The sequence below is a fragment of the Drosophila willistoni genome (assembly GCF_018902025.1).
Source record: "Drosophila willistoni isolate 14030-0811.24 chromosome XR unlocalized genomic scaffold, UCI_dwil_1.1 Seg106, whole genome shotgun sequence".
In the NCBI taxonomy this organism is placed as follows: domain Eukaryota; kingdom Metazoa; phylum Arthropoda; class Insecta; order Diptera; family Drosophilidae; genus Drosophila; species Drosophila willistoni.
The window spans coordinates 2,655,367-2,682,516 of NW_025814055.1; the positions used below are offsets into that span (position 1 = coordinate 2,655,367).

At 35.8% G+C, this 27,150-nt stretch overlaps 1 protein-coding gene across 1 annotated transcript; it reads right to left on the minus strand.

Moving 5' to 3' along the window:
- Positions 1–7,566: 7,566 nt before the first annotated feature.
- LOC6651961 (ecdysone 20-monooxygenase) lies at positions 7,567–20,090 on the minus strand. The gene is made up of 7 exons (XM_002074380.3): positions 19,533–20,090; positions 9,662–9,944; positions 9,006–9,600; positions 8,640–8,817; positions 8,306–8,545; positions 8,025–8,240; positions 7,567–7,964 (listed from the first exon to the last, which is right to left on the minus strand). The coding sequence occupies exons 2-7, from the start codon at positions 9,936–9,938 to the stop codon at positions 7,860–7,862; spliced, it is 1,611 nt and encodes a 536-aa protein (XP_002074416.2). The 5' UTR covers positions 9,939–9,944; positions 19,533–20,090; the 3' UTR covers positions 7,567–7,859.
- Between the last annotated feature and the right edge of the window lie 7,060 nt (positions 20,091–27,150).

Consider the following 27,150-nt stretch of genomic DNA (forward strand, 5'->3'; position numbering starts at 1 on the left):
CTTGGCGATTTATTTTGCAGTTTTTGTGTACTTAACAAAAGAAAAATCATATTTTTAGCGGTATTGTAGCTAAAAGTAGCTATTTCCGGCTAAAAGAAGCTGTCAAATTTTGGGATATTGTTGCCAGATGCCAAATTTCGGATACTCAACTACGCGGGCTTTTTGATACTTTTGTTCGTACTATTCTCAACAAACGAAAATATATTTGAGTTTACATTATTTCTTGATTTTAGAGAACATATTTGACCAGAATACAATATTCGGCTGCCAAAATTTTAAAATTTTTGTTTTTAATTAATTTTTTTTTTTGAGCTCTTCGAAAAAAGTTCATTTTTATTGCTTTTCATTGGATTTATTTATTTTTAATTAAGTTTCAAAAATCACATATACAACACTACTTGACTCATCAACAATCCAAATATCAACTAACGTTTATCGTGATAGCTGATATTTCTAGCAGTAACAGTGTAAAAGGGTGACCAAAAATGAAATCGCCGTGATTTCTGTTACACTGACATTTCATTTGGTAGATTTTAAAAACAATCTGCCACAAAATCTCTAGACATTTCTGTGACACACCTGATGGGGCGTTTACAAAATTGAATTTTCGTGATACCAAAATTAGCATGGAAAATGTTTATTTCTCCTTTTTTTTTCCCAAATTAATAAAGTACTGAGAAACTTAACTAATTTTGGATCGAATTGGGTAATTCAATCGTTTATAATTTATGTTGTCATATTAAATTTTATTTGATTAAAATTCTCTTTGCAATGGGCGGCATACAATTAAATTATAAAGGCCATAATTTTTGAGGCTCAATAGTGCCTTAAAAACTTTATTATGTTAACATGTTAATATATTAGGTATCTTAACGAAATAATTTAAGCGCAATTTACATAATATCAAAGTTCTAAAATGTGTAAAATCTGCACCAAAAAGTATGCAATAGAGGGTCGATTTTTTTATACCGTACACCCATAGGGTGAAATGGTATATTAAAGTCGCCAAAATGTATGTAACAGGCAGAAGGAAGCTTCTCCGACCCCATAAAGTATATATATTCTTGATCAGGATCAACAACCGAGTCGATCTAGCCATGTTCGTCTGTCCGTCCGTCTGTATGAACACGCAGATCTCGGAGACTATAAGAGCTAGAGCCACCAACTTTGGTATGTAGACTCGTGTGTAAATGTATAGAGTTAATTGGAATTTTGGCCACGCCCCCTTACGCCCCCAGAATTTACATAAAACTGTTTTTTCTTAAAAAGTATAGCAGAAAGAGACATCAAATTTGGTTTATATACTCGTTTAGTTAGCGCGCAGAAAATAATTGTTCCAACTTTTTGCCACTCCCCCTTCCGCCCCCGGAATTTACAAAAAACAAATTTTCTTAAAAACTATGACAGCTACGGACATTAAATTTGGTATGTAAGCTAGCTTAAAATACGCGCAGATATTGAATATTTAAAACTGTTGCCACGCCCATTTCCGCGCCCGAAAATTAAACAAAACTGATTTTCTCGAAAACTAACATAGCTAAAATCACAAAATTTCTTATGTGTACTGGCTTAGGATGCGCGCAGAATATATGTATATATTTTAATATGTTGCTATGCCCACTTCCGCCTCCATAATTTAGAAAAAATCGATTGGCTCGTGCAATTTTTTGACCATCGCGATCATATTTGGCAGACTAATAAATCTCATATATTTCTATCAAACTACTAAATTTGATTTAAATCGGACTAGAAACATGCAAAATATACGTATGAACGTATTTTGCTACGCGATCCATAAGGGCAGAATTGGCCGTTGGCTAGTGGTGGCGCTGGAGTGCTCGTGTGTTTGTAGAGCAGCGATGCCAAGTCAAAATTTGAGAAATACGTAGCCAGGCTCTAAAATCTACGTATTTTTACGTAGCACAATTTTGCTGAAATACGTAGATCTACGTACTATTTTTTAAAGCTTAAAAACAATAAAAAAAAATGAAGTAAGTCGTCTCGCCGACTTAGGTATACCATACACCAGTAAAGCAAATATTTCAACTTTATTAAACGAATGCACTTTCACATGCTTTTTACAAGCATATCTTAGTAACTCGCTCACTCAATCATACGAGCACCCTAGCGCCCCCACCAGCCAACAGACGACTCCGGCCTTATGGAAAAACGTTTATATGCATAACTCGACTGTTTTTTGTCCGATTTTGATCAATATTATTATTGATATTGGTATTTTGCTAGATATTAGTATTAAATTTAAGTGTGCCAAATTTGATTGCATAAGGTAAAAAAATACGGGAGATAATCAAAATTTTCCAATTACGGGGGCGGAAAAGGGCGTGGCAAAATTTTTATACATACAAAATGTGTGCATTTACTAAGCGAATATACATACCAAATATGGTGTCTCTAGCTGGAATAATTTTTGAGATAAACGCTTTTTTTAAATTGCGGGGTCGGAAAGGGGCGTGGCAAAAAATTGAAATAAACTCACTCTACATACTAAACGAGTCTACATACCAAATTTGGTGGCTCTAGCTCTTACAGTCTCCGAGATCTAGGTGTTCATACGGACAAACGGACAGACGAACGGACGGACGGACAGACGGACATGGCTAGATCGACTCAGTTGTTGATCCTGATCGAGAATATATATACTTTGTGGGGTCGGAGATGCTTCCTTCTGCCTATTACATACATTTTGGCGACTTTAATATACCATTTCACCCTATGGGTGTATGGTATAATTAATAAACCATTAAATTTTTAAATTAACTGTATTGTACTTCGTTGTTATTAATTTCAATTGTCGTTTTAGAAAGCAAATTACATTGTTTAAATTATACATATTGATTTATGTACATGTTTTACAAAAATTTATACATGTTTTGATTAAAATATTTTATGTGTTTGTCAGAAGGCTCTAAGATTTCCTATAATCCACTTTTGGTGTGAAGCAATCAATTTTTTTGTGAAAATGCTCTTTATTAATCCACTTTATTCAAGGAACATGTTAAATCATGCTAAAATGCTAGTGTTTTGGCTTGTATTTCCGTAATTTCTGACAAATTTAGACTATACTAAAGAATTTTAGTTAGAGTTAGTTAATTTTAGATAGTCTATTATTCATTTAAATTTTAAAACATCATAATAATAGCTATTATAATTAAAATGACTTATCGAACAAGTTAAAAAAGACTAAAAGTATGCAATTGGGTCAAAATTTACACTTTTCTACTAATAACAAAAATTAATGAAAATTGTAAAAAGAAATGAAGTAAGAAGACACGCCGACTTAGGTGAAGTGAACATAAATATTTTTAATTTCGAAAACCAAATGTATATACATACATACATATGTCATAGTAAATGCTATCTCGCTCACTCTACAAGCAAACGAGCACTCTAGCGCCGCACAGTGGGGACTTTTGGCATTTTACATTGCAAAAATCATAGCTTCTAAGCCTTATCGGCGAAAAAGTAAGAAAAAAAAATTGTTAAGATTTTTTTTAGGTTAATTTTGAAAATTTGCTATTGATGGCCGATTTTTTTCAAATTAATTTTCAATATTTACACCAATATCTAATAAACTCAACATTTCGGGACTTTATTTGCTATTTTCCAAATCCTTTCGTGATCGCACGTGTCTCACAATCAGTGATGCAATAAGTGAGTCCAAAGAGGCTGCCAGCATTTTAAAAAGGTCTTCATTTTGTCTAACACGAGAAGTTTTTAATGTATTAGTGTATCTGAACCTTTTGTAGTCCTTGTTTTTAAATTCCTGTGCTTCTTCGGATAGATGAGCCAAAATCCTATGTATCGTTGGGGAAAGTTTTTTTGCGGATGCAATTCAGTCAAAAGTTGAGCAGTTTTTTAAGTTTTTTAAAGCAAATTTTTTACCATTTACCATTTGCTTGCAATTTATAACATTCAAGATAACAGCCAACCTTTTAATGATCTCATGACTAACACCTGTTATTAAAGATCGCATTTCATCATTTTCAAAAAATCTCCTTGAAGTATTTCCATTCGTGTTTCCGTATCCGTGATTTGGGCAGTCAACTTTTAGTACGAGCTTCCGAGAGAATTCAACTTGTATATTCTCCTTCCTGCTCTGAATATCCTTACGAGGTGTATTATCCGTTTTTATTTGTCCTGGCCGAGGAAAAGTGTAAGCTAGCTTTAGAATAAAATTCATATACTTTATTCTGCAATGCAACTGAGAAATTCCATATTCGTCTCCTCATTCTTTTAGAGTTTTTTCGCAAATTGGACACATCAGGTGTTGAGAGGTGTTTTTTAATTTCGCTCAAGACTTTTTTATCGAAAGTGTAAATGTTTCTCAACTCTTGGTGTAAATAATTTGTATTAATTAAGTAAAAAACTAAATATTTACATCAAATTAGGCAAACGGAACTAAAAAGGACCAACCTACAACTAGGACCAATTTTTTATCAACTTAAATAACATTTACCTGCCTTGTCAGTTTTTCCAACGCAGGTAATTAGCAATCTAACATTGTAGAAAGGCATATGTATAAAAAGGTAGTATTTGCAAAACAGCATTACGCAATGTTATCATTTAAATACAATGAAGCTATAGGCAAATACGCATGCGCTCTTCTTCTTCCTTATACCTTGCAACGCATTTTTAGGCGAGGTTACCTTAGTTTAATGGCTTCTGCATCGGTGCCGCAGGGCTCCGCATAATGGGACCATATACATCTGATAGGTATTTCACCTACCTAGTGTATGTAGTCCGGTTGTGATAGTAGTTGATCTTTGTTAGTTGTATTCCACCAAAGTTAAAAAACGTCAATATTTGGTGTATTTTTTAAACGCTTCTAGTTCAATAACGATTTAAGTAATTATTAATATTTATGAAACATGATATAAATAAAGAACATACTTTTCAGATAAAACTAAAAAATCTTAGATCGATTGTTGAAATCGCCCAATATTCAGTTTTAAAGTTGCGTTTTTTTGTAAAAATTATCATTTATTCCCATTAACTAAAAATGTCTTAACTTTGGGCGTGTCTAGCACCCATGAATCTCAACCGATTTCAACAATTTTCTGCATTCATAATCTCTGAATTCCCTATCGATTCTATATATCATTTTTGCCAAACGCGATCATGAAAAAACTGATTTTTGCAAAGCTATCCTAGCAGAGGCCCAACTGTGCGCCGCCACTAGCCAATGCACTGTGGTCCAGATGTCGAAAAATTTGGCATAAACTACAATTTTTATGCTAGCGTATTGAAAATTTTTTTTTGCAATGCGACCATTAATTTCTCGAAATTTGTAGAAAAGTGTAAAATTTGACCAAGTTGCATACTTTTAGGCGCGTTATTAATTAAATTTGGCATAAGCTACAATTTTAATGCTAGCGTATTGAAAATTTTTTTTTTGCAATGCGACCATTAATTTCTTAAAATTTGTAGAAAAGTGTAAAATTTGACCAAGTTGCATACTTTTAGGCGCGTTATTAATTATTCGAAAAGTCAATTTAATTTTCCATTACACAGGCCGACATTTTCGAGGTCATGAAAAAGTGTTCCAAGTTCAATAGGTCTTTTATAGTAATTTGGGGGTGCTGATCACGGCCCTGTACTTAGTTTTTACCCATCACATCAGGATTTCGAAAAAAATGCGTTGGAATTATTCAAAATGGCCTAATTTTCAATATTTTCTAGTGTAATATAAACAAGTTATTATACTCAAAACTTTATTATTTTAACCTATTAATATATTAGGTATGATTTAAACGCAATTTACACAAAATCAAAGAGGCGTTTCTTTGTTATCATGCATATTATCATACACTTTGGATATGGTTCCAAAATGAGTAAAATTCGAACCAAAAAGTATTGTATAGGGATTCAAAGAATTTGCAACTTGTTAATTTTAAAGAATTATTGTAATTTTATGCATCTAACAAATTGTTTATAAGTAATGTTGGCAAATAACAGCTATTTTTCTTAAACAAGAAATTCTACAATTCGTTAAAAATGTAGAAAAACAATTTTCAACTTTATATAGTATACTTTTGGGTGCCTATTTTCCAACCCTAGATCCCCTAATTTCACAAAATCTGGAAGTGATGAACAAAAACTGAGTATGCAGTCAAAATCAGCGTACCCGAATTAGTTAAAAACACTTCTCAGGTTAACGTCACCAAAAATCATGTCGGCCTGTGTTATTATTACGATGCATTAAATGGATAAAAGACTAAAATTAATCCACTTTACCCAAAACTCTTTAGTATAATCTAAAACATTTTAAATTTTGGCAAAAACCGGAAAAGTACAAGCCAAAACTCTAGCATTTTAGCACAATTCTAATCGAAAGTTCCTCTATATTACCAAAATGTGCGAAAAGGGGGACGAACGGGGATGAGTTTTTGATTTGTGGCTAAAGACAACACTCCAAGTACAAACTGGACCAATAAGTTGCTTTCAGCATGGAACAGCACATTAGGTATATTTCACGATACACGGAAAACGCATGTTAATTTTCTAAAAAAAATACATATAAATTGGACATTACCCAACACTAAATAACTGGAAGTACACATAAAATAACATTATACATTTGATAGTGCATACCTTGAAGATTACTTTCCATAATTTAGTTAAATTTTCTGAAGCAATTTGAAAAATGTGGCACAACATAAAGCAACTAAATATTTTGACCCCAATTTCTATTGCAAAATCATCAGATCGCTAACTCACTTTTAAAATTTTTCTTAAATCTTTGTTGGCGCTTTTCAAATTTTTTATTACAATTTGTATAATGTATGATGAGTTTATTTTATGATTGAAATAAAAAAACAACGATTTATTAACATCAAAAAATCGACTTTTTGCCAAAGCTTGGCATCTGGACCATAGTGGCCAATGGCCAATTCCGTGTGCTTTTAGCGTGAGCTATGAGGCATGTAAAAACAATTCCATGTGGTTTTTTAAATTTGAAACATTTGTTCACTTGGCGCATGGTATACCGAATTCGGCGAGATGACTTACTTACTTACTTAATTTTTTCGTAAATTGCTTTACAAGGTAATTTTCATGAATATAAAATAATAACGCCTGGTACATAAAAAATGTTTTTTTTATTTCGAATGTATTGTATTTCCAGTGATAAGACTATTAAATAATAAAGACTACAAATATAAATATTATCAATAGAATTGAATGAGGTGATAACATACATACATATATTGGCCACAAACAGTCACCATGACGTAGCCAAAATATCGCTTTGTTTATAAAGGTGGTTGGATTATGATTAAATTTTGTATTTTACTCTTTATGGTGTGGGTGATTATGAATCTATAACTTTCCCTTGAGGACCCAATAGAGTGGACCACACTTTCCTACTGACAGAGGAGAATTTTGGAGACAGCAGTGTTCCGTTCGACAAATATTTAGATATACTTACATATGTACATGTGTAGGTATTTGTATGAGTATGTAAGATATGTATATACAATACATACCTACACAGTTCCCAGATTTATGGACAAAAATTGGTATAATAAAATAATATACAATATATCGTATGTACAAAAGTAGTCAAAAGCAGTATTATTAAGTTATAAGCATAATATTACACAAATTGTTAAAACAACAAAACTTAAACACAGTCTTTCCGTTTACAGAACGTACATAAAACACAATTTCCGCTATCTAAAGACTACGGCAATAATTACCAATAACTAACTATCTACATGTATAACAACGACAAAAGCGACATAGATATTTACAATTTTATCTTCACACTAAATTTCAGTACCCCGAACAGAAATTGTTCGCGTATTTAATACAGGCGCCTGTAAGTATGCCTTACAATATCAACGATCGCAGAGCTTTAAACTCAGCGGAGTTTTCGGCGCCAAGAGAAATTCAAACTCGGTTTCCAATGGCTTCACAAAACTCACTTCGAAAGCCAGAACGAGCTGAAAATATACTGGTTAATACACTTGATCGTTCGACGGTCGACAGTTGTAGGAATTTACCTTGGCTAGAAGCAGCACCACTTCCATTTCCACAAATCTTTTACCAGGACATGTGCGTCGCCCCACGCCAAAGGGCACTACAATGCTAGCACTGTCCACATTCACTGTGAAGTTATCTGTTACTGAATCTATCCATCGTTCGGGCGTAAATTTGTTTGCCTGTTGGAAATTACTGTCCTTGTGACAGGCGATCATATTTTGGCAGAGAACGACGGTCTGGAGTAAAATTATAAAATGTAATGTGATTGTTTTGTGTTTTGACTTCCTTACACTCCACTTACTCCTGCCTTTAGAAAATATCCTGACAGTTCCATGTCCTCCTCCAATATTCTTGCCAAACAAAATGCCGTTGGCCTCAAACGATATGACTCTTGGATACACGCCTTTGTATATGTAGCATTTGTGAGGGCGTCTTGCAGTATATTCGTATCTCGATACTCACAGAACTCTCTAAATATACGTGGCATAGCCGAAGGTTCTCCAGTCACCGAACTGAGCACAAAGAGCAGCGTGTTGGCTAGCTATGGGCGACACACAGACAACAGAGATGGTGATAGGTGATCACTATGAAGCTATGGACTCATAGCAGTGAAAGTCCTCTTTCCCTTTACTCACCGTTTCAATGCCAGCAGCTATGAAGTCTATAATAGCGGATTTTTTGTCACGTATATCTAAGTCTTTGAGTTCTAGTATATTGAGAAAGACACTGCGTAGGCCGGCAGAATCTTCATCATCACAATCAGCGGAGTTTTTGTGCTCCTCCAGCTCATTATCGATGATCTCCGAAATCACACTAAAAGTTAAAGCGTTTGTATAGGTTATTGACCATACTTCTCAAGCTGGTTATAAACCAAGTCGATCGAAAGCAAACCCTTTAAAATTCGAACATGAAATTTCAAGATTTTCCAATGGGTTTCCTTAGCGATACCAATAAGAATCTCATTGTCAGAAAGAAACGAATTTTAGTGGACGTATACCTACTCATAGATCAAGTCCTCTGCACGGGCAAACTCCCGGTATGTTTTTGTTGGAAAATATTTCCATAGGCCCAAGCCATAGTATGAGTCCCTTTGTGAGATGAAGAGCTGTTTGACAGCCGATGCCAGCTGACTAATTTTCTCAGGTTGTTTGGTATTCGCTGCTAGAAAGCCCATGCGTCGACCTAACATCAATGTACACACTGCTTCCAGACCCATTAGATTGGCCAGCTCTTCAAAGTTAGGCACTACATGTGTATGAGGATCTCTTCGGGCCCTCAACAACTCAACAAAATCATCACACACCGCATTTAGCGCTGGCAAAAAGTTTTGTAAAATCCTCGGTGACGTAATGCTAGATGTTAAGTTCGAGCGGAGCCTCTGCCACATGGGACCCTGTTCGTTTACAATGCCAACACTGGCGTATCGATCCGGCCTAGACTGCCGGTACATTACAATTATCTCCGTTGGTGGGCGAAACGGATATTTGCTTGGATATTTCAAAACCTTCTCCAAATCCTCCCGTTTATAAAGATGGACAATCGGTACATTTGAGGGCATCACTTCTAGAACAATGTCACCGTACTCCCGGTTAAAATCTATAAAAATCAAATGGAGAGCATTTAGTCGAAGGCCTACGATCATTTGTATATCCATCACCTGCGTAGACCTCATGTAGCTTCGTCACTTTGTATCGGCGAAAGAAAATCAAAAATATCCATTTTGTGCCCAAAAACGGTATGCGTTGGGGTCCTGGAATATCCCAAATGCTTCGACGCCTGTGCGGTGCAACTATCGTGGCATGATAACAGTCATCCAGTGGGGTATTCTTTAGCAGCGGCTTCAAATATATCGCTACAATCTTTCGCCTATAAATGGCGCAATAGCAACCGAATACAAGTGCCAGGGCAAGCAACAGTATCACGGCCATTACCATCAGGCGCTAGATTAGGGGGAGGAAGGTGATTAGAAGGAGGTTCACTGGTCGATTTTAAAAGTTTTCAAAATATTTGTTTATGCTAATTTTGTGTTTTTTAGTTGTATTAGTTTTTATATATATGTATATATATTTTTTTTATTAAAGCTGAACCGGTCCACATTACACTTAAGCAAATTAACTATAATTGTGGCCTTTATATACAAATTTCTTACCACCTGACCATTGATTTTGCATTATAATTGACCAGATAAGATTCTGTGTATATAAAAATACATACATACATACATATATGTATGTGCATAACATTTTAAAATGGGTACAGTAATATTGGGCTCAAGTATGCAACGCCCAAAAGGAGGCATCTCCCGCCAAAATGGAATAGGACTGCGTCCAAATTCCTGGCGACCAATGTGAATGAGAGAGAGCTGGAAAAGCGACTCTTTAAAGTATTTCTACTGGTCTTAGCGGCTCAAAATGACACTTATTATTATTATTATATACGGTTTACTTATAATGTAAAATTAAAAGTAAACTTAGCTTAGTGGCTACAAAGGCCTTATAACATGTTTATATTGAGGAAAAAACAAAATGACACTTATTTCCTAAGGTCCCATACAAAAACTTGCCAAAATAAATCACTGTGAATTTACACTTAAATTTATTTTTATCTTCTAATACTCTTTTATTCTGGGAAATTTAGTCTTTAAATTTTAACTTTTACAATAATATAAACATCTTTAAAACGTAGTCCGGCTTTAGTTGGATTATTGGTTATTTTACATAAACGGGATTTTCATTTTCGCGCCTGTAGTTTAACTGAAACGAAATCTTTCAATGTTATACACACTTTGGCATTACCGAAACTAGCTGCTTGTTCTTCTCATTTTTATACTAATCAATAACTTTATTATTTTTCAAGCAATTCTCACACAAATATATGTCGGTTAAATATACATTTTAATGACTATGACAAATTTGATTAGGATCGATATCATAAAGGTCCCATGGGAATGATCTCTCGAAATCCGTGACTTTTACCAGAATTAGTTATTTTCAAAGCGATTGTCGTAAAAATTAACATTTGTCATTTTAATATTTGTACTTATTAATGACTGTGCTAAAATTTTAATAAAACTAAATACATTAAACAGCTCCTATAGAAACGATCAATGAAAAGATAATTTTAGTCGGATAAACTTTTTCGCTCTTTGCTCTTAGCAGTAATTCGACTTTTCAGATATAACTTTATTATTTCAGAAAAACTTGAAAGGGTATAGAAACTTTGGCACGATCGAAGTTAGCCCAGCCCTCTGGTTTTAATTGGTATATTTTTATTTATAGGGTATGTTAAAGGTGTGATAAGATAATGTCAAGAACGATACAGTTGAAGGTTAAGAATAAAATAATTAAGCAGGCAAAAATTGATGTGTTTAAGTTCAAGAACATGAACTTGAGGTTGCTGAACTTTATAGTTTCTTATTAGAGGTCTAAATAACAAAAAAAAAACAAACTTTTATTTTAAACATCCGTTTCGAAACGAATTTGGATTTAATTCTATTCGAAAGTAACAAAAGATATTAATTATGAAAATTCACTATAGATATTTTCCGCTTGTTTTTCACACTATAAACATCTAAGAAAAACATTTTTGAACTATAGATGTATATACATACATATGTATAATATTTAACAGAATATCAATTCTATCAATATCCGATATTGATTGCCTTTATATACTTATATCTGGTTCTTTTCAAACTCTACGGCTCCATCATAAAGAGCTGTATTTGGAATGAGAAACCATAAACTTTGTATACATATATTTATACACCTTTGATAATTCCTAATGAAAGCAGAATTTTTATTTGCGTCTTAAGAACATTTTGGGTTGGTGGTTAACAAAAACATTTACACAAATTGTGAAATGGCCGAAAAAAAATTTAAAATATAAAACGAACTCACTGATAAGATATTCCCTTTCTGATTCGCTGCCCCAATACCAATGCTATTCCAGTTCATTCGGTTTATATAATGGAAAAACAGAATAACTATGTTACATAATATGCTTTCTACAAGTGTTAAGTTAGCTTTCTTCTACTTCTTGAGGTCTGGGTCTGGTTTGCTAAGCCGGTTTTTTCTAACGCAACTCTAACGCCAAAGAACAAGCCGCGACGAGCGGAGTCGAGTTGAGCTGAGTGGAGCCGAACCGATCCATCTACATATTAGCATAGATAGACAGAGACAGAGCCGAAGCCAACCGCCAACTGTAGAGAGAAGAATTCACAAGAATTCTTATTAAAAAGCGAGTTTATAATAAAAATGAAGTAAGTAAGTCGTCTTGCCGACTTGGGTATACCATGCACCAAGTGAAACATATATTTCGAAAACCAAATGTACATACATATGTACATATATCTATTAAATTATTTTTACAAGCCGCCTACCACATGCTATCCCGCTCACCGCCGCCACCAGCCAATGGCCAATTCTGCCCTTATGGACCGCGAGTAAAATACATTCATACGCATATTTTGCATGTTTTTAGTCCGATTTAAACAAAATTTGGTAGAAATATATAGGATTAATTAGTCTGCCAAATTTGGTTGGAAATTTTTAAGTTGGAAGTCGTTTTTTTTCTAAATTTTGGAGGCGGAAGTGGGCGCGGCAATATTTTTTAATAGCTAGTTTACATACCAAATTTAATGTCGGTAGCTGCCATAGTTTTTAAGAAAACCTGTTTTATAGAAATTCCGGGGGCGGAAGGGGGCTTGGCAAAAAGTTTGAACAATTAGTTTGTGCGCGCTAACTAAACGAGTATATTATACCAAATTTGATGTCTCTAGCTAGTATAGTTTAAGAAAAATAGTTTTTAGGGGAGAGGGCCCAGTTGTGACATTCTCAAACATTTTTGAAATGCGGTATTGAATGACAGTTTGAGCCCTGTAAATCATGTTTGTTAGACGTTCTGCAGTTTTTGGACAGACCCCAACGTTAATAATCGTATTGAATATACGCGTACCAAACATCGTGTTGAAAATCGTGCGAAAAAGTTTTTTTTCCATTTTTTTCAAAGTACCGAAATTTTGTGAAATCAACAGTGAAAAGGTGAGTGCAATGCATCAAAGTATTGTATTTGCCGTATATTTTGTGATTCTATAAAAATTTATGTGATTATGTAGTGTCTATAAAAAATATAGATATAAACTTTAAACTATAAAAAGGCCCGGTTATGACTTAGCTGGGGTGCCCAGTTATGTCCCATTTTTTTTTGCACTTGGATTATGTAAAATTGTCAAATTCCAACATTTTGGTTGTTGTTTAACAACAAGGAATAAAAATTTACATATTGAGACCAGTTTGTCCAAGAATATTCTGGAAGATCTCGATCGGTAATGTTCATTCGAAGTGCGCAAATATGCAAGCAAGTTATTTCACTTGCAAAAACTGGGAAAGTGACATGGATTTTTTCATGGTTTTTGCCATTGAAGGCCTAGGCATAATAAATAAATCATAAAATTACAACAATTGGTGTGACATTCCTTTCATATTTTCTTATTTTCAGTGAAATTCTGTCATAACTGGGCCACTTTTTTTTCGGCCTAAAAAAAGTTATCCAAATTAAATCTGTTCCAAAATTTTTTGAGTAACTCAAATAAACATACATTCCTTGGAAAAAAGTTGCGTTTGGTTAATATTTAAATGTTAAACTTCTTAATTTTTAATTTTCCGGAACTGAAGAAAAAATTTCGAGGTTTTTCAAAACCCGGGTCATAACTGGGCCGTCTCCCCTAAATTCTGGGGACGTAAGGGGGCGTGGCCAAAATTCCAATTAACTCTATACATTTACATACTACTAGCTCGTCTCCGAGATCAGCGTTTTCATATAGACAAACGGAGGAACGGGCGGACGGACAGACGGACATGGCTAGATCGACTCGACTGTTGATCCTGATCTAAAATATATATACTTTGTAGGGTCGAAGAAGCTTCATACATTTTGGCGACTTTAATATACCATTTCACCCTATGGGTGCATGGTATAAAAAAGTGAGAATCGCCAAGAACGGCGCACAACGCTTCCATCTATGATTTTTGAAAGAAATAGAGAGATGAGGAAGTTATTAAAAGCCATTAAGGAAGTGCTTAAAGCGATTTTAAAATAAATATTTTTAGCCCAGAATATAAGCATAGGAAAATGGATGGATACTCTGATCATCAATCGAGCCTATGGTTTTGCATAACAGTGTCTAAATCTAAACAATTTCGGAATCATCACATGACCATTCAAGGGCGACAAAATTAAATGGCGTTGCGTACCGCATGAATGTATGTACATATATGTAGATACTATGGCACATATTACCTGAGTACCAAAGCTGTCATCTAAATTTCTTTGCAAATAAATGTATTTATTGTCGCCACACACATATTACTTATGCATGTATGTATATGTTTACTACAGCTTGTTCTTCATCGTCATTGTGAGGTGTCTCTTATTTGGGTGACTATGTGTTTTCTCATACCCTTGCAAAAAAGGTATATTCATTTTGGTGAAAAGTGTGGGAAGCATAGAGAAAGCATTTCCTACCACATGTAGGAAGTGCATATGTTCTTGATCAATTCGAGATTATAGATAAAACGTTTTTCCGCTTTGACGCCTAAAGGTAAGGAAAGAGTAACGGAAAACCATGCAAACCATCCACCTGAAAGGAGTTATTCTTTGCGGATTGACGCATAGGCAGCATTGACGGCCCTCCAATTTTTTGGACTAGCCCTCATCTCTTTGGTGAAACTGACCGTCCTTCAAGAATTGAAAATAATTGTTGCCTTTCTTAACCTCGGCATACTACCGGGCTGTCAATTGTCTTATATTGGGGATGATGCGGTGCGTCGTTTCATCGCTGGTCCCAACAAAATTGCCAAAGTGATTGGCTTTCATTTTTGTTCTCCACACGAGCCTCCTTTTTCCTGTTTCTAGGGTCTTGGTGTTTGTGATGGTTGGCTTCCATTGACAATCATTTGGCTCCTCTCGTAGTTAGAATGGCTTAGATTTCACAGTGTCTGTTAAGCGAACCAGCAGCTTCAGCATTGCTCATCTCATTTGCATATCCGATATCCTTAAGCCCATGCGCCGTGCCAATTCTTAGGATTCCATCATACATAATATTTCGCAGGAGTGGATCCCCGTGGGACTCGTGCGGATAAGCTAAATGATTGTCAATCTTACATAGGAAGAGAGAAGGAGTCTATAAAATAAGAGTTCACATTAATTCGTATTGACTATTCCCGAATTAAGCATCTGTTTAGTTTGCCAAGTTGGTTCAATGTGGTTTTTTGAATGTATGGAAATATGTTCGTAACGCCAATTTGAATTTAAGTTATTTCAAATATGAAAACTTCATGTAGGGCTTATCTCAATCAGGACTTTCAAAAATAAGCCTTTTATTTGCTATCTTTCTGACATCATTCGGCTGTCTTCGCTGACTTAGTCATGCTCATTCATTTCCGGATTCTTCGAGTTTTAGTAATTTCATCGTTCTTCTTACTATAGCTATTTCTTCTTTCGAAAGTTCTTTCACTTTTCTTTACAGCTCACAAATTCTAATTCTTACTCCGACTGGGGCCTGACAAGTTGCCGAAGCCAGCCAAAAGCAAGTTTCTGGAGACGCTAGTCGGCATGAAGCTTGGGACTTGGCGAATACGAAATGGGGCAAGGGGACTGCGGATTGCTGCGAGAGGGGTTTTCTGCAAAAATCTAATGCGCAAAATTTCTCTATTTCTATTGCCAATGCGCAGAGCTTATATGGCCTAAGCATGTACGTACGTACATACATACATATGTATGTATGTGTACCTATATATTGTATTTTGCGCGTCGCTGGCCGTACATTGAACTTGGGCTGAAGATAATGGATGATGTGGTTTTTGGTTTGGGTTTGGTCTTTCTTTCTCTCTGTCTTTCTCTTGAGCGAACAGCTGATGAATATGCTGTGCGCCTTTTGTCACTTGTTGGTCGATGGCCATGACCATGAAGAGCTGTGAAGTGTTCGGATCGTAAAACATAGCTTGAAATGGCGTGTGCAATTCTTTTTCTTTGGCCATAAGTGACATAATCTGCTGATGCTACGACCTCAACTCGCTCATTCACTTAACGACTCAGTCATTCACTCAGTCCGCCAGTCAGTCAGTTGGCAAGTCAGTAAGTCTTCTGTAACTGCGCAGCAAATCCATTGGTCTTGATTTGCATAAATGTTAAAAATGTGCCAATAAAAATAGCCACGAATATAATCAGAAATCCGAAATAAATGTAAATTCTGATGAAAACACAAACTTGTTTATTTCGCAAATTAAACAGCAACAACAAACAGAAAAGAGTTTGATAGAACCAATTTATATATACATACATACTTATAATTTGTATATAGGTAGGTATACATTCATATAAATATGTATAAGTATGTATGTATGTAGGTATCTATGTGAACACCAATCTTTTTTTTTGACAACGTTAGCATACTCTCACACCTTAGGGACAAGTCGCACTTACGTTTTAATTCGTTTAAGTAGCCAGCTTATATGGGATATAGTGTATTCGTATAGCTTTATGTTTTATTGTTCGTTTTGTAAGTGTCAACAAAATTTTAATTTGGACTGCCTGACGCCACAGGAATTGTGGGCTTTTGTTTTGGTTAATTTGCTGATCAATTATATCTTCTGTTGTTATACCATACACCCATAGGGTGAAATGGTATATTAAAGTCGCCAAAATGTATGTAATAAGCAGAAGGAAGCATCTCCGACCCCACAAAGTATATATATTCTTGATCAGGATTAACAACCGAGTCGATCTAGCCATGTCCGTCTGTCCGTCCGTCCGTCTGTCCGTCTGTCCGTATGAACACTCTCGGAGACTGTAAGAGCTAGAGCCACCAAATTTGGTATGTAGACTCGTGTAGTATGTAGAGTGATCAAGTTTATTTCAAATTTTTGCCACGCCCCTTTCCGCCTCCGCAATTTAAAAAAAGCGTTTATCTCAAAAACTGTTCCAGCTAGAGAAACCATATTTGGTATGTATATTCGCTTAGTAAATGCACACATTTTGTATGTATAAAAATTTTGCCACGCCCTTTTCCGCCCCCGTAATTTGAAAAACTTGATTATCTCCCGTATTTTTTTACCTTATGCAATCAAATTTGGCACACTTAAATTTAATACTAATATCTAGCAAAATACCAATATCAATAATAATATTGATCAAAATCGGACAAAAAACAGTCGAGTTATGCATATAAACGTTTTTCCACAAGGCCGGAGTTGGCCGTTGGCTGGTGGGGGCGCTAGGGAGCTCGTATGATTGAGTGAGCGAGATACTAAGATATGCTTGTAAGAAGCATGTGAAAATGCATTTGTTTAATAAAGTTGAAATACTTGCTTTACTGGTGTATGGTATACCTAAGTCGGCGAGAAGACTTACTTACTTCATTTTTTATACTATGCACCCATAGGGTGAAATGGTATATTGAAGTCACCAAATTGTATGTAACAGGCAGATGAAATGATTTCCGAAGTATATACACATATTCTTGATCAGCAACAACAGCCAAGTCGATCCAGCTATGTCCTTTTGTCAGTTCCTATAAACTAATTTATCTCGAAGACTTGAAGACTATAACAACTGGAGATTTAATTGGTATATATCTTGCTTGTCTATATGTTTTGCCATGTCCATTTCAACACTCTTAATTCGAAAAAAAATCAATTGCCTTCCACAATTTTTTAAATATCCTAAGCAAACCACATCCTTGCTCGCAGCAAGTAAACAGAATATACACTCATTTGATCTTATAAAAAAATAGTTCTTTGACTTGGTGCAGTCGGCGACGCCACTTCTTCATTCGTTTTGCTTTTCTGAAGTAAAGCTCAAAATTTAACCGAAAAAATGTGGAAAAATGAGAATTCAACAAGGTAAAATGCTCTGAAAATTGCGTTCACAGATTTTAGAAACAAAAAATTAAAGAACAAAAAAATGTGAATAATAATTTCTAATATGCTGAATGGAATGGCTTTATTGACTTTGACCAGATCAATGATGAACCGCTCAATCGTATTAGTCGAGGATAATAAGCAAGGAATTCCTGTGAAATCTTTTGGGAAACATTGATTTTGTTAGCGAATAAAGTAAAACACAGTCCAGCATATGTATCTCATTTCCACTAAGTATCAAATATCATGTATTGATTAACAATTAAATTAGTAATCATAATTACTGCTTTCTATAATAAAGTTTTTTAGTTTATCTGAGCTTGGTTAATCTTCAGCAAAGATAGAAAAGATATAATGAATTTTGTCCATTGAATTACAATTCCCCAATAAACTTACAATAAAAAAGAATACAAAAAGTAAAAGTGGGGAATGTCTACTTATCATGTGTTTTAGGTATTTGCAGATGGTCAAATTCCGTTCTTGTGGCACATTCATCAATCTTGACCGTGGACTACAGTGGTCGAACCCACCACAATTATACAGTGTGTTTAACTCGTATCACATCAAACTCTGTAGGTCAATGATCGTTATACCTTACAATTTGTGCCAAAACCAAGAAAAACAACAACAAAAGACCCAAAAAAGAGGGAAAAAATCAATTGGCATTCACTTTGAAATTGCTTAATAAATTATCAATTCGATTTATTTGTGGCTTACACTCGTTTAATTCGTTTTTATCATATTGACATAAGAATAAGACACTTGGCAAAAAAAAAAAAAAAAAACAGATTCAATTACGCAATGAGTGTGATGTCGTGTATGCGTGTCAGTGTGTGTGTGAGCACGTGTGTGTGTGTGCACATGTTTCCACAGCTGATGGGCGCTTTTTAATGATGATAATGAACTTGAGGCGCACATAATTGATAACAAAAGAAAATAATAATAAAGAGCAGGCGATTTTTTTTTTTTTACACATGAAACGCTTGTGCTACTGTGCCCCAGCTTCAGCCTGAGCCTGATTAATAATATGTATGTGTAAAAATAATGAGGAAAAAATATTAATAAATGAATAAAAACTGAATAAGGGCAAACCATGAAGAAGAGTTTGAGCTGCAGCCGAAGATATGTATAGATGAAGGAGGAGATGACGGAAAAGTTGAATTGCAATTTAATGCGTTTGTTTGTACAGGTATATACATATGTATGAATGCATATGTGTACGTGTGTGTATAAGTTTTCCAAGATTATTCAGTTTCTGAATTCAATTTCATTTGTATCTGTTGCAGTTTATCAATAACTCCCTGGCAAATATTTATTGATTGAGGTTGTACAATACAACACGACATTATTATGTACATATGTATGTATATACATACATTTTATATGAGATGTATAGTCTGATGATGAGAAGCTTGTCTGATTTTAAGAAGAATCACGAAGTATGTATGTAATTAATTTAATATGTTGGTTACTAATGATTAAACTCCTTCCATAATCATATTCTTCCAATTGTTAATTTGATATTTACCAGCATACATTTTTAAACTCGAAAATATGAATGTTTCGAAATATTTAATTCTTTTGTAGAGTTGTGAGTCAGTTACTTACTTGTTAAGAAGCTTGTTTGTTTTGCAGTTTTAAATCCAATATATAGATTTTTTATATCCTGATGAGCTAGGGCAGAAGGCTATGGGTGGGCATATCAGGATTCATAAACTAAATTGTTACCAATATTCACGAATGATTATCACTAGAATTCGACCACTTGACATAAAAAATAAGTTTGAACCAAAAAAAAAAAAAAAATTATGCGATTCTTACACTTATCGAACATTTATAAAGATCTTGCTTGGAATATTTCAAACTCGCCGAAAAACAACAATCACTCCGAAAAACAATAGATTTTTGTAATCACAACCAGACATTGTACTTTTGCACTCTCCTTGGTATCGTGTGGGCGTAGGATTGTTTGGATGGGTGTGACAATGAATGTGAATGTTGGTACTGGTTTGTGTAATCGAAAACCGATTCCGTTTGTTAAAATTATAGAAAGTGTAACTTTGGAAACACCAAACCCCGCATTCCGTTTTGGAATTGATTCGAGTCTTTCCTCTTGGTGGGGGTCCCTGAGTTGTGCGGCAAGTGCGACGCTTAGTCAAAGACTGAAACTGAATTGAAGTGAACATGAATGGGTGAGACCACGAAACGATCGCGAAGCAACAAGTGCCTGCCGACTACACTACGACTCCGATGATTCCGATTCCGATCTCGAGCAGCTGTTCGAATCTTTTGATTCATTTGTCTGTGTGAGTCAATGTGTGCTGTCTGCGAGCGTATCTAAGTGCAAGTGTGCGTTCGCGCGCGCTTGCTATGTGTATGTGGGGTCTCCCGGCAACATCACTCTCGCTCTCTCTGGGCTGAGCTCTCCCGCTGATAAGAAGACTACGCAGGCTTCCCTTTTTTTCTGTTTTACAAAAAAAATTTTGTTTTATTTATTGTGTTATTAATTTTATTCCATATAAGAGCTCAATGAATGTTTTTTGAGTATAAAAAAACAATGGAATCCAAGGAAAGTTTGGTTTATGATTAAAGTATTTACTTGGAGCAGATATTTGTGCAACACAACATTATGAGGGTGGAGGTGAGAGACAGGAATATGGCAGACGCATGTGTGTGATTGTGTATTTCTATGTGTGTTTGAATGCGTGTGTGTGTGTTTTTGTCAGCTTGGCGTGAGGTAGGTTACAACTGCACAACTGGTTCTCAGAAGCGAATCAGCTGTGGCCTGGCCCGGACTGCTGCTCTTGCTGTTGCTGTCGGGATGTCTAACTGTCTGACCTGCAACTACAATGTTGACACTGGCTGTGATTCCAGTGCACTTGGCAGAGAGCGAGAGAGAGAGAGATGGATAGGGAGCGATCTGCTAAGAGTGTCGCATCAGTGTGCGCGCTAATTGCCTTGATTGAGTTTTAAATTAATGCGAATTAGAGTTGCCGCTGTAGGGCCATCTCGTTGTTTTACTTGGCACACTGTAGTATGGCATAATAACAAAACACTACAATAGAGGAGGAATGGGGAACACGTTTTAGTTCAGAATAGATGCCACTCATTGAAAGTTGAATCACTAACATATGAATGCTCAGCTAGTATCTTCTTAAGCAATAAATTCTCTTATCAGCTGTCTGTCCTGGAATATGTAAACTAAATAGATTGGAATTATTCAATTTGAATAGCTTAATTTATACGGATCTGTATCTGTATTCATTGCACAAAACATTACGGGATTTGTTAGACAATTTGGATCCAAGTATTAAAATCCCTTTCTGTAAGGGCACTAAAATGCACATCATTGATAAATAATGTCAAAATAAATTAAAGCTTTTTAGTTTGCTTACCAAATTTGTCATCCACCACACAAACGAATCAGTTAAGCCTGATCAATCTCTGTGAAAACTAATATTGGGCAATTAAAAATCATTTCCTACAAATCTTGATTTTACAATAAGTGTAAAAGGAGAAATCATCTTTTTAATCTATCCCATTTCTAGATTCAACCCCTAATCTACCTGTCCTAATAACGTTTTTTATCTGCTACAACTGAAAGAGGAAGTTTTTTCCTACCTTGGGTATCGCCTTCTGTGCCCAGCTGTCATTTTAAAATCGCATCCTTCGTATGTACATATGTGTGTATGTATGAGTTTGTAGGATGTAGATATCTCGATCTGTCTATCTACGTCTACTGATCGACTTCTAAATAGCTTCACATGCTCTTGCGAGGCAAAATTGAATAGAATTTCTAAGCAAACGGCTGACTCGGCCTAGGCTCTGCATTATTTATTAACTTTGTGTGTTCTTTTGCTTCTTCCTCTTCTTTTCGATCCCACAATTATGCCATACCAGACTGCATGCCTGCCTGCTATTCCCGCTCCCCGCTCCCCTTCAGCAACAGTAGCAGCACAGGTTTCAGTCTTCCTCAGGGCCCACCGCCATCCCGACCACACTCCTTCTAGTCATCGACTTAAACTTCTTTGGTCGGTCGGCCAGTCAGACTCAATCAAAAGGCATAAAAACAAAAGCCAACGATGTTAATACTTCTTTTCAATTAGCTTCAGACAACAACAACAACAACATCATTAAGTCCCTTTCAGCGAACAGGTTTTTATACCCTTGCAAAAAGGGTATGTCAATTTCAGTCACAAATAAGAACGCATAGAAGAAAGCATGTCCGACCATTTAATGTGGGTATGTCTATATTCTTGGCCAGCATGAATAGACATTAGAACATTACTCAAACTCCTTTAAAGTTACAGTTTTTATACCATACACCCATAGGGTGAAATGGTATATTAAAGTCGCCAAACTGTATGTAACAGGCAGAAGGAAGCATCTCCGACCCCACAAAGTATATATATTCTTGATCAGGATCAACAACCGAGTCGATCTAGCCATGTCCGTCTGTCCGTCTGTCCGTATGAACACCTAGATCTCGGAGACTGTAAGAGCTAGAGCCACCAAATTTGGTATGTAGACTCGTGTAGTATGTAGAGTGATCAAGTTTATTTCAAATTTTTGCCACGCCCCTTTCCGCCCCCGCAAATTAAAAAAAGCGATTGCTCAAACCCCTTTAAAGTTACAGTTTTTATACCATACACCCATAGGGTGAAATGGTATATTAAAGTCGCCAAAATGTATGTAACAGGCAGAAGGAAGCATCTCCGACCCCACAAAGTATATATATTCTTGATCAGGATCAACAACCGAGTCGATCTAGCCATGTCCGTCTGTCCGTCCGTCCGTTTGTCCGTCTGTCCGTATGAACACCTAGATCTCGGAGACTGTAAGAGCTAGAGCCACCAAATTTGGTATGTAGACTCGTGTAGTATGTAGAGTGATCAAGTTTATTTCAAATTTTTGCCACGCCCCTTTCCGCCTCCGCAATTTAAAAAAAGCGTTTATCTCAAAAACTGTTCCAGCTAGAGAAACCATATTTGGTATGTATATTCGCTTAGTAAATGCACACATTTTGTATGTATAAAAATTTTGCCACGCCCTTCTCCGCCACCGTAATTTGAAAATCTTTTGATTATCTCCCGTATTTTTTTTACCTTATGCAATCAAATTTGGAACACTTAAATTTAATACTAATATCTAGCAAAATACCAAATTTGATCAAAATCGGACAAAAAACAGTCGAGTTATGCATATAAACGTTTTTCCATAAGGCCGGAGTTGGCCGTTGGCTGGTGGGGGCGCTAGGGTGCTCGTATGATTGAGTGAGCGATATACTAAGATATGCTTGTAAGAAGCATGTGAAAATGCATTTGTTTAATAAAGTTGAAATACTTGCTTTACTGGTGTATGGTATACCTAAGTCGGCGAGACGACTTACTTACTTCATTATACCCTTGCAAAAAGGGTATATTAATTTTGGTCAGAAGTGTGCAACGCATAGAAGGAAGCATCTCCGACCATATAAAGTATATATATTCTTGATCAGCATGACGAGACGAGTTCATATAGCCATGTCCGTCCGTCCGTCTGTCCGTCCGTCTGGATCAACGCAAACTCCTCCTAGACCGTTGGAGCTACAGAGCTTTTGCATGTAGGCTTGTATATACTGCAGGCGTTGTATATCTCGGATTCAGCCGGATCGGACCACTATATCATATAGCTCCCATACAAACCGCAAAGTCACGAACAGTGACTTTTCTCAATAACTTAGTTATTTTCTGAGCTATTGTCGTGAAATTTAATATTGGTGAGTTTTTTATACATATAAACGACTGTACAAAATTTGATCAAGATCGGGTTACTATATCATATAGCTCCCATTGGAACGATCGGTCGAAAACAGTGACTTTCTTCAATAATTTCGTTACTTTTGACGCGATTGCTTTCAAATTAAATATTTGTTAGTTTAGTATATCTGTTAATGACTGTGCCGAATTTGATAAATATCGGGTTACTATATCATATAGCTCCCATAGGAACGATCGGTGGAGAATAGTGACTTTGATCAATATCTTTGTTATTTCCTATGCAAAGATTGTTGGCCGTTCTTTCGCAAACATTATCCTTTTTAGATAAAACGTGTTTCCACTTTGATAGCTATAAGTAAGGAAAAAGTTTCCAAAAAAGTTGCAAGGGTATACAAACTTTGACGTGGTCGAAGTTAGCCCGGCCCTCTGGTTTTTTTTTTTAATTTTACCACTATATGACATAACTCCAAAAGAAACGATCGGTCAAAGAGAGTTTTTTCGATATGTTGCAAGCTAATGTCTTGAAAATTGGAATAATAAAATGATGCAATGACTTGAAAATTTACATAAGATCAAATGACTTTATCATTCAGTAGAAATCGGTCGATAATTCGGTAAAACTTTATATCTCATTTAATTGTAACCAAACGGAGTAATCAACATTGAGTAATTAACAAAGGCTCATAAAAATCCATTACTGTACAAAATTGAAAGAAAATCGGATAAAGCTGCTGAAACTTCGACTCTTTAGATCAAACGCTTTTTCGCTTTTCGTAGCTAAAGAAGGAAAAGCAACAAAAAACAAGCAAGGGTATAAAAACTTCGGCACGGCCGAAGATAGTCCGGTCCGTTGGTTTATTTTGTTACAGATGAAGCAGCAGCAGCGGCGTCATCGGATGGAGATTTGGTTCTTTGATTTTTCATTTTTACGACAAGTTTTCTTCATTTTCATTTTAAGAACTTTTTCACTTTTTTCATTTCGGTTAAAATCCATGGAAGGGTTTCCTCCGATTCCGTACTCGTGCATATGTCAGCACATGCGTAAGAGTCTGTCTGTTTATAAAAATCAATCGCGACCGATTTTCTTCTTTAGGCAAAGATCCGCTGTCGTAAGTTTCTGCCTTGCCTCTTTTTATAAGACTAAAAGCCGCCTTCCACTGGACAGGGGGAGCTCTGCGTGCTGCAGTACGCCTCGTGGAGCCTTTTGAGCTTCAAAATGCGTTCGTGTGTGTTGAGCGTTTCCCTTGTTAATGAGCATTAACAAGCTGCGCTTAAATACAATAACGACATAACAGGAGACAGCTCAACAACAAATTGATAACAACAAAGTAAAAGAGAGCCAAGAGAGATGTAGGATGTAGATTAGGTCAATCCGGATCTTCAGATGCTCTATACAATTATAATAATTTCAATAATTTAGTGAAAGTCTTGAGCTAGCACGTTAATATTTGATTAAATTGATGGACGATTGCCAATAGATTTAAATTTTTCAGTGGCATCTGCCGAGAGAGAACGAGAGTAGAGAGCCCTATTTTGCTTACAACTGTGTAAGGGTGTAACTGGATAATCACAATCAGATGCAGCAGCAGCCAACTCTAGCTCCATGCTGTCTGAGTGTACAATGCAATTCATATTCATGAGTGTTGCATTGAGTATCTTAGTGTGAGTATCCCACTTGTTGATTACCAACAAACAGCAAATTCATTTTGCCACGCTGGACGACTACTGAGCAGAAAAAGATCGGCTTGATTCTCTTTTGTCAGAGCTTGCAGTTTGTAGTGTCATTTATTTCTCATTCTTTGTATACCCTTGCAGAAAGAGAATATTTATTTTGATCACCAGTGTGCAACGCATAGTAGAAAGCATCAATGCAAAGTAAATTTGTTCTGGATCAGCATAAATAAACTGTGTAGCTCATATAGGCATGACAATAACTTTGTTATCCTCCAATCGATCTTGACAACATTTAACATTTGTTAGTCAATTCATCAAGAGCGGGAGTATGTATCATCGGCCAGAATTTAATTTAGGTCAAAGAGGAATGAATTTATCATGTAATAATTGCATAATATGTGAGCTTACTTTAGATTAAGTATCTGGACCATTCTTTTTTAAAAAATCGACTTTTTAGTTTAAACAAGTCTAACTTGTAAGGATATACAGGCTTCGACAAGATAGAATATAGCCCAGACCTCTGATTATTTTCTTCCTTTTATACCCTTGCAAAAACGGAATATTAATTTTGGTCAGACGTGTGCAACGCATAGAAGGAAGCATCTCCGACCATATAAAGTATATATATTCTTAATCAGCACGACGAGACTAGTTCAAATAGCCATATCCGTCCGTGTGGATCGACGCGATCTTCTCCATGTAGGCTTGTATATACTGCACAGTTTGTATATCTCAGATTCAGCCACGAACAGTGACTATTCTCAATAACTTCGTTGTTTTCTGAGCTATTGTCGTAAAATTAAATATTTATGAATTTATTACACTAACAACCGACTGTGCCAAATTTGATCAAAATTGGGCGACTATATCATATAGCTCCCATATGAACAATCGGTGGTGAACAGTGACTTTGATTAATATCTTCGTTATTTTCTAAGCCGTTCTTTGGCAAACACTAGACCTTTTACACAAAAACCTTCAAGGGTATACAAACTTTGACGCGGTCAAAGTTAGCACCGGCGCTCTGGTTTTTTATTATTTTTCTGTTTTTATACCATACACCCATAGGGTGAAATGGTATATTAAAGTCGCCAAAATGTATGTAACAGGCAGAAGGAAGCATCTCCGACCCCACAAAGTATATATATTCTTCATCAGGATCAACAACCGAGTCGATCTAGCCATGTCCGTCTGTCCGTCCGTCCGTCTGTCCGTATGAACACCTAGATCTCGGAGACTGTAAGAGCTAGAGTCACCAAATTTGGTATGTAGACTCGTGTAGTATGTAGAGTGATCAAGTTTATTTCAAATTTTTGCCACGCCCCTTTCCGCCCCCGCAATTTAAAAAAAGCGTTTATCTCAAAAACTATTACAGCTAGAGACACCATATTTGGTATGTATATTCGCTTAGTAAATGCACACATTTTGTATGTATAAAAATTTTGCCACGACCTTTTCCGCCCCCGTAATTTGAAAAAATTGATTATCTCCCGTATTTTTTTACCTTATTGAATCAAATTTGGCACACTTAAATTTAATACTAATATCTAGCAAAATACCAAATTTGATCAAAATCGGAAAAGACAGTCGAGTTATGCATATAAACGTTTTTCCATAAGGCCGGAGTTGGCCGTTGGCTGGTGGGGGCGCTAGGGTGCTCGTATGATTGAGTGAGCGAGATACTAAGATATGCTTGTAAGAAGCATGTGAAAATGCATTTGTTTAATAAAGTTGAAAGGTTTGCTTTACTGGTGTATGGTATACCTAAGTCGGCGAGACGACTTACTTACTTC

Excerpts from the sequence above, each read along its gene's own strand:
- LOC6651961 (XM_002074380.3), bottom strand. The coding sequence starts at position 9,938 with ATGGTAATGGCCGTGATACTGTTGCTTGCCCTGGCACTTGTATTCGGT. Across the intron at positions 9,601-9,661 it reads GCTACATGAGGTCTACGCAG|ATTTTAACCGGGAGTACGGT; the intron begins GTGATGGATATA and ends TGATTTTTATAG. Across the intron at positions 8,818-9,005 it reads GCAGAGGACTTGATCTATGA|TGTGATTTCGGAGATCATCG; the intron begins GTAGGTATACGT and ends TTTAACTTTTAG.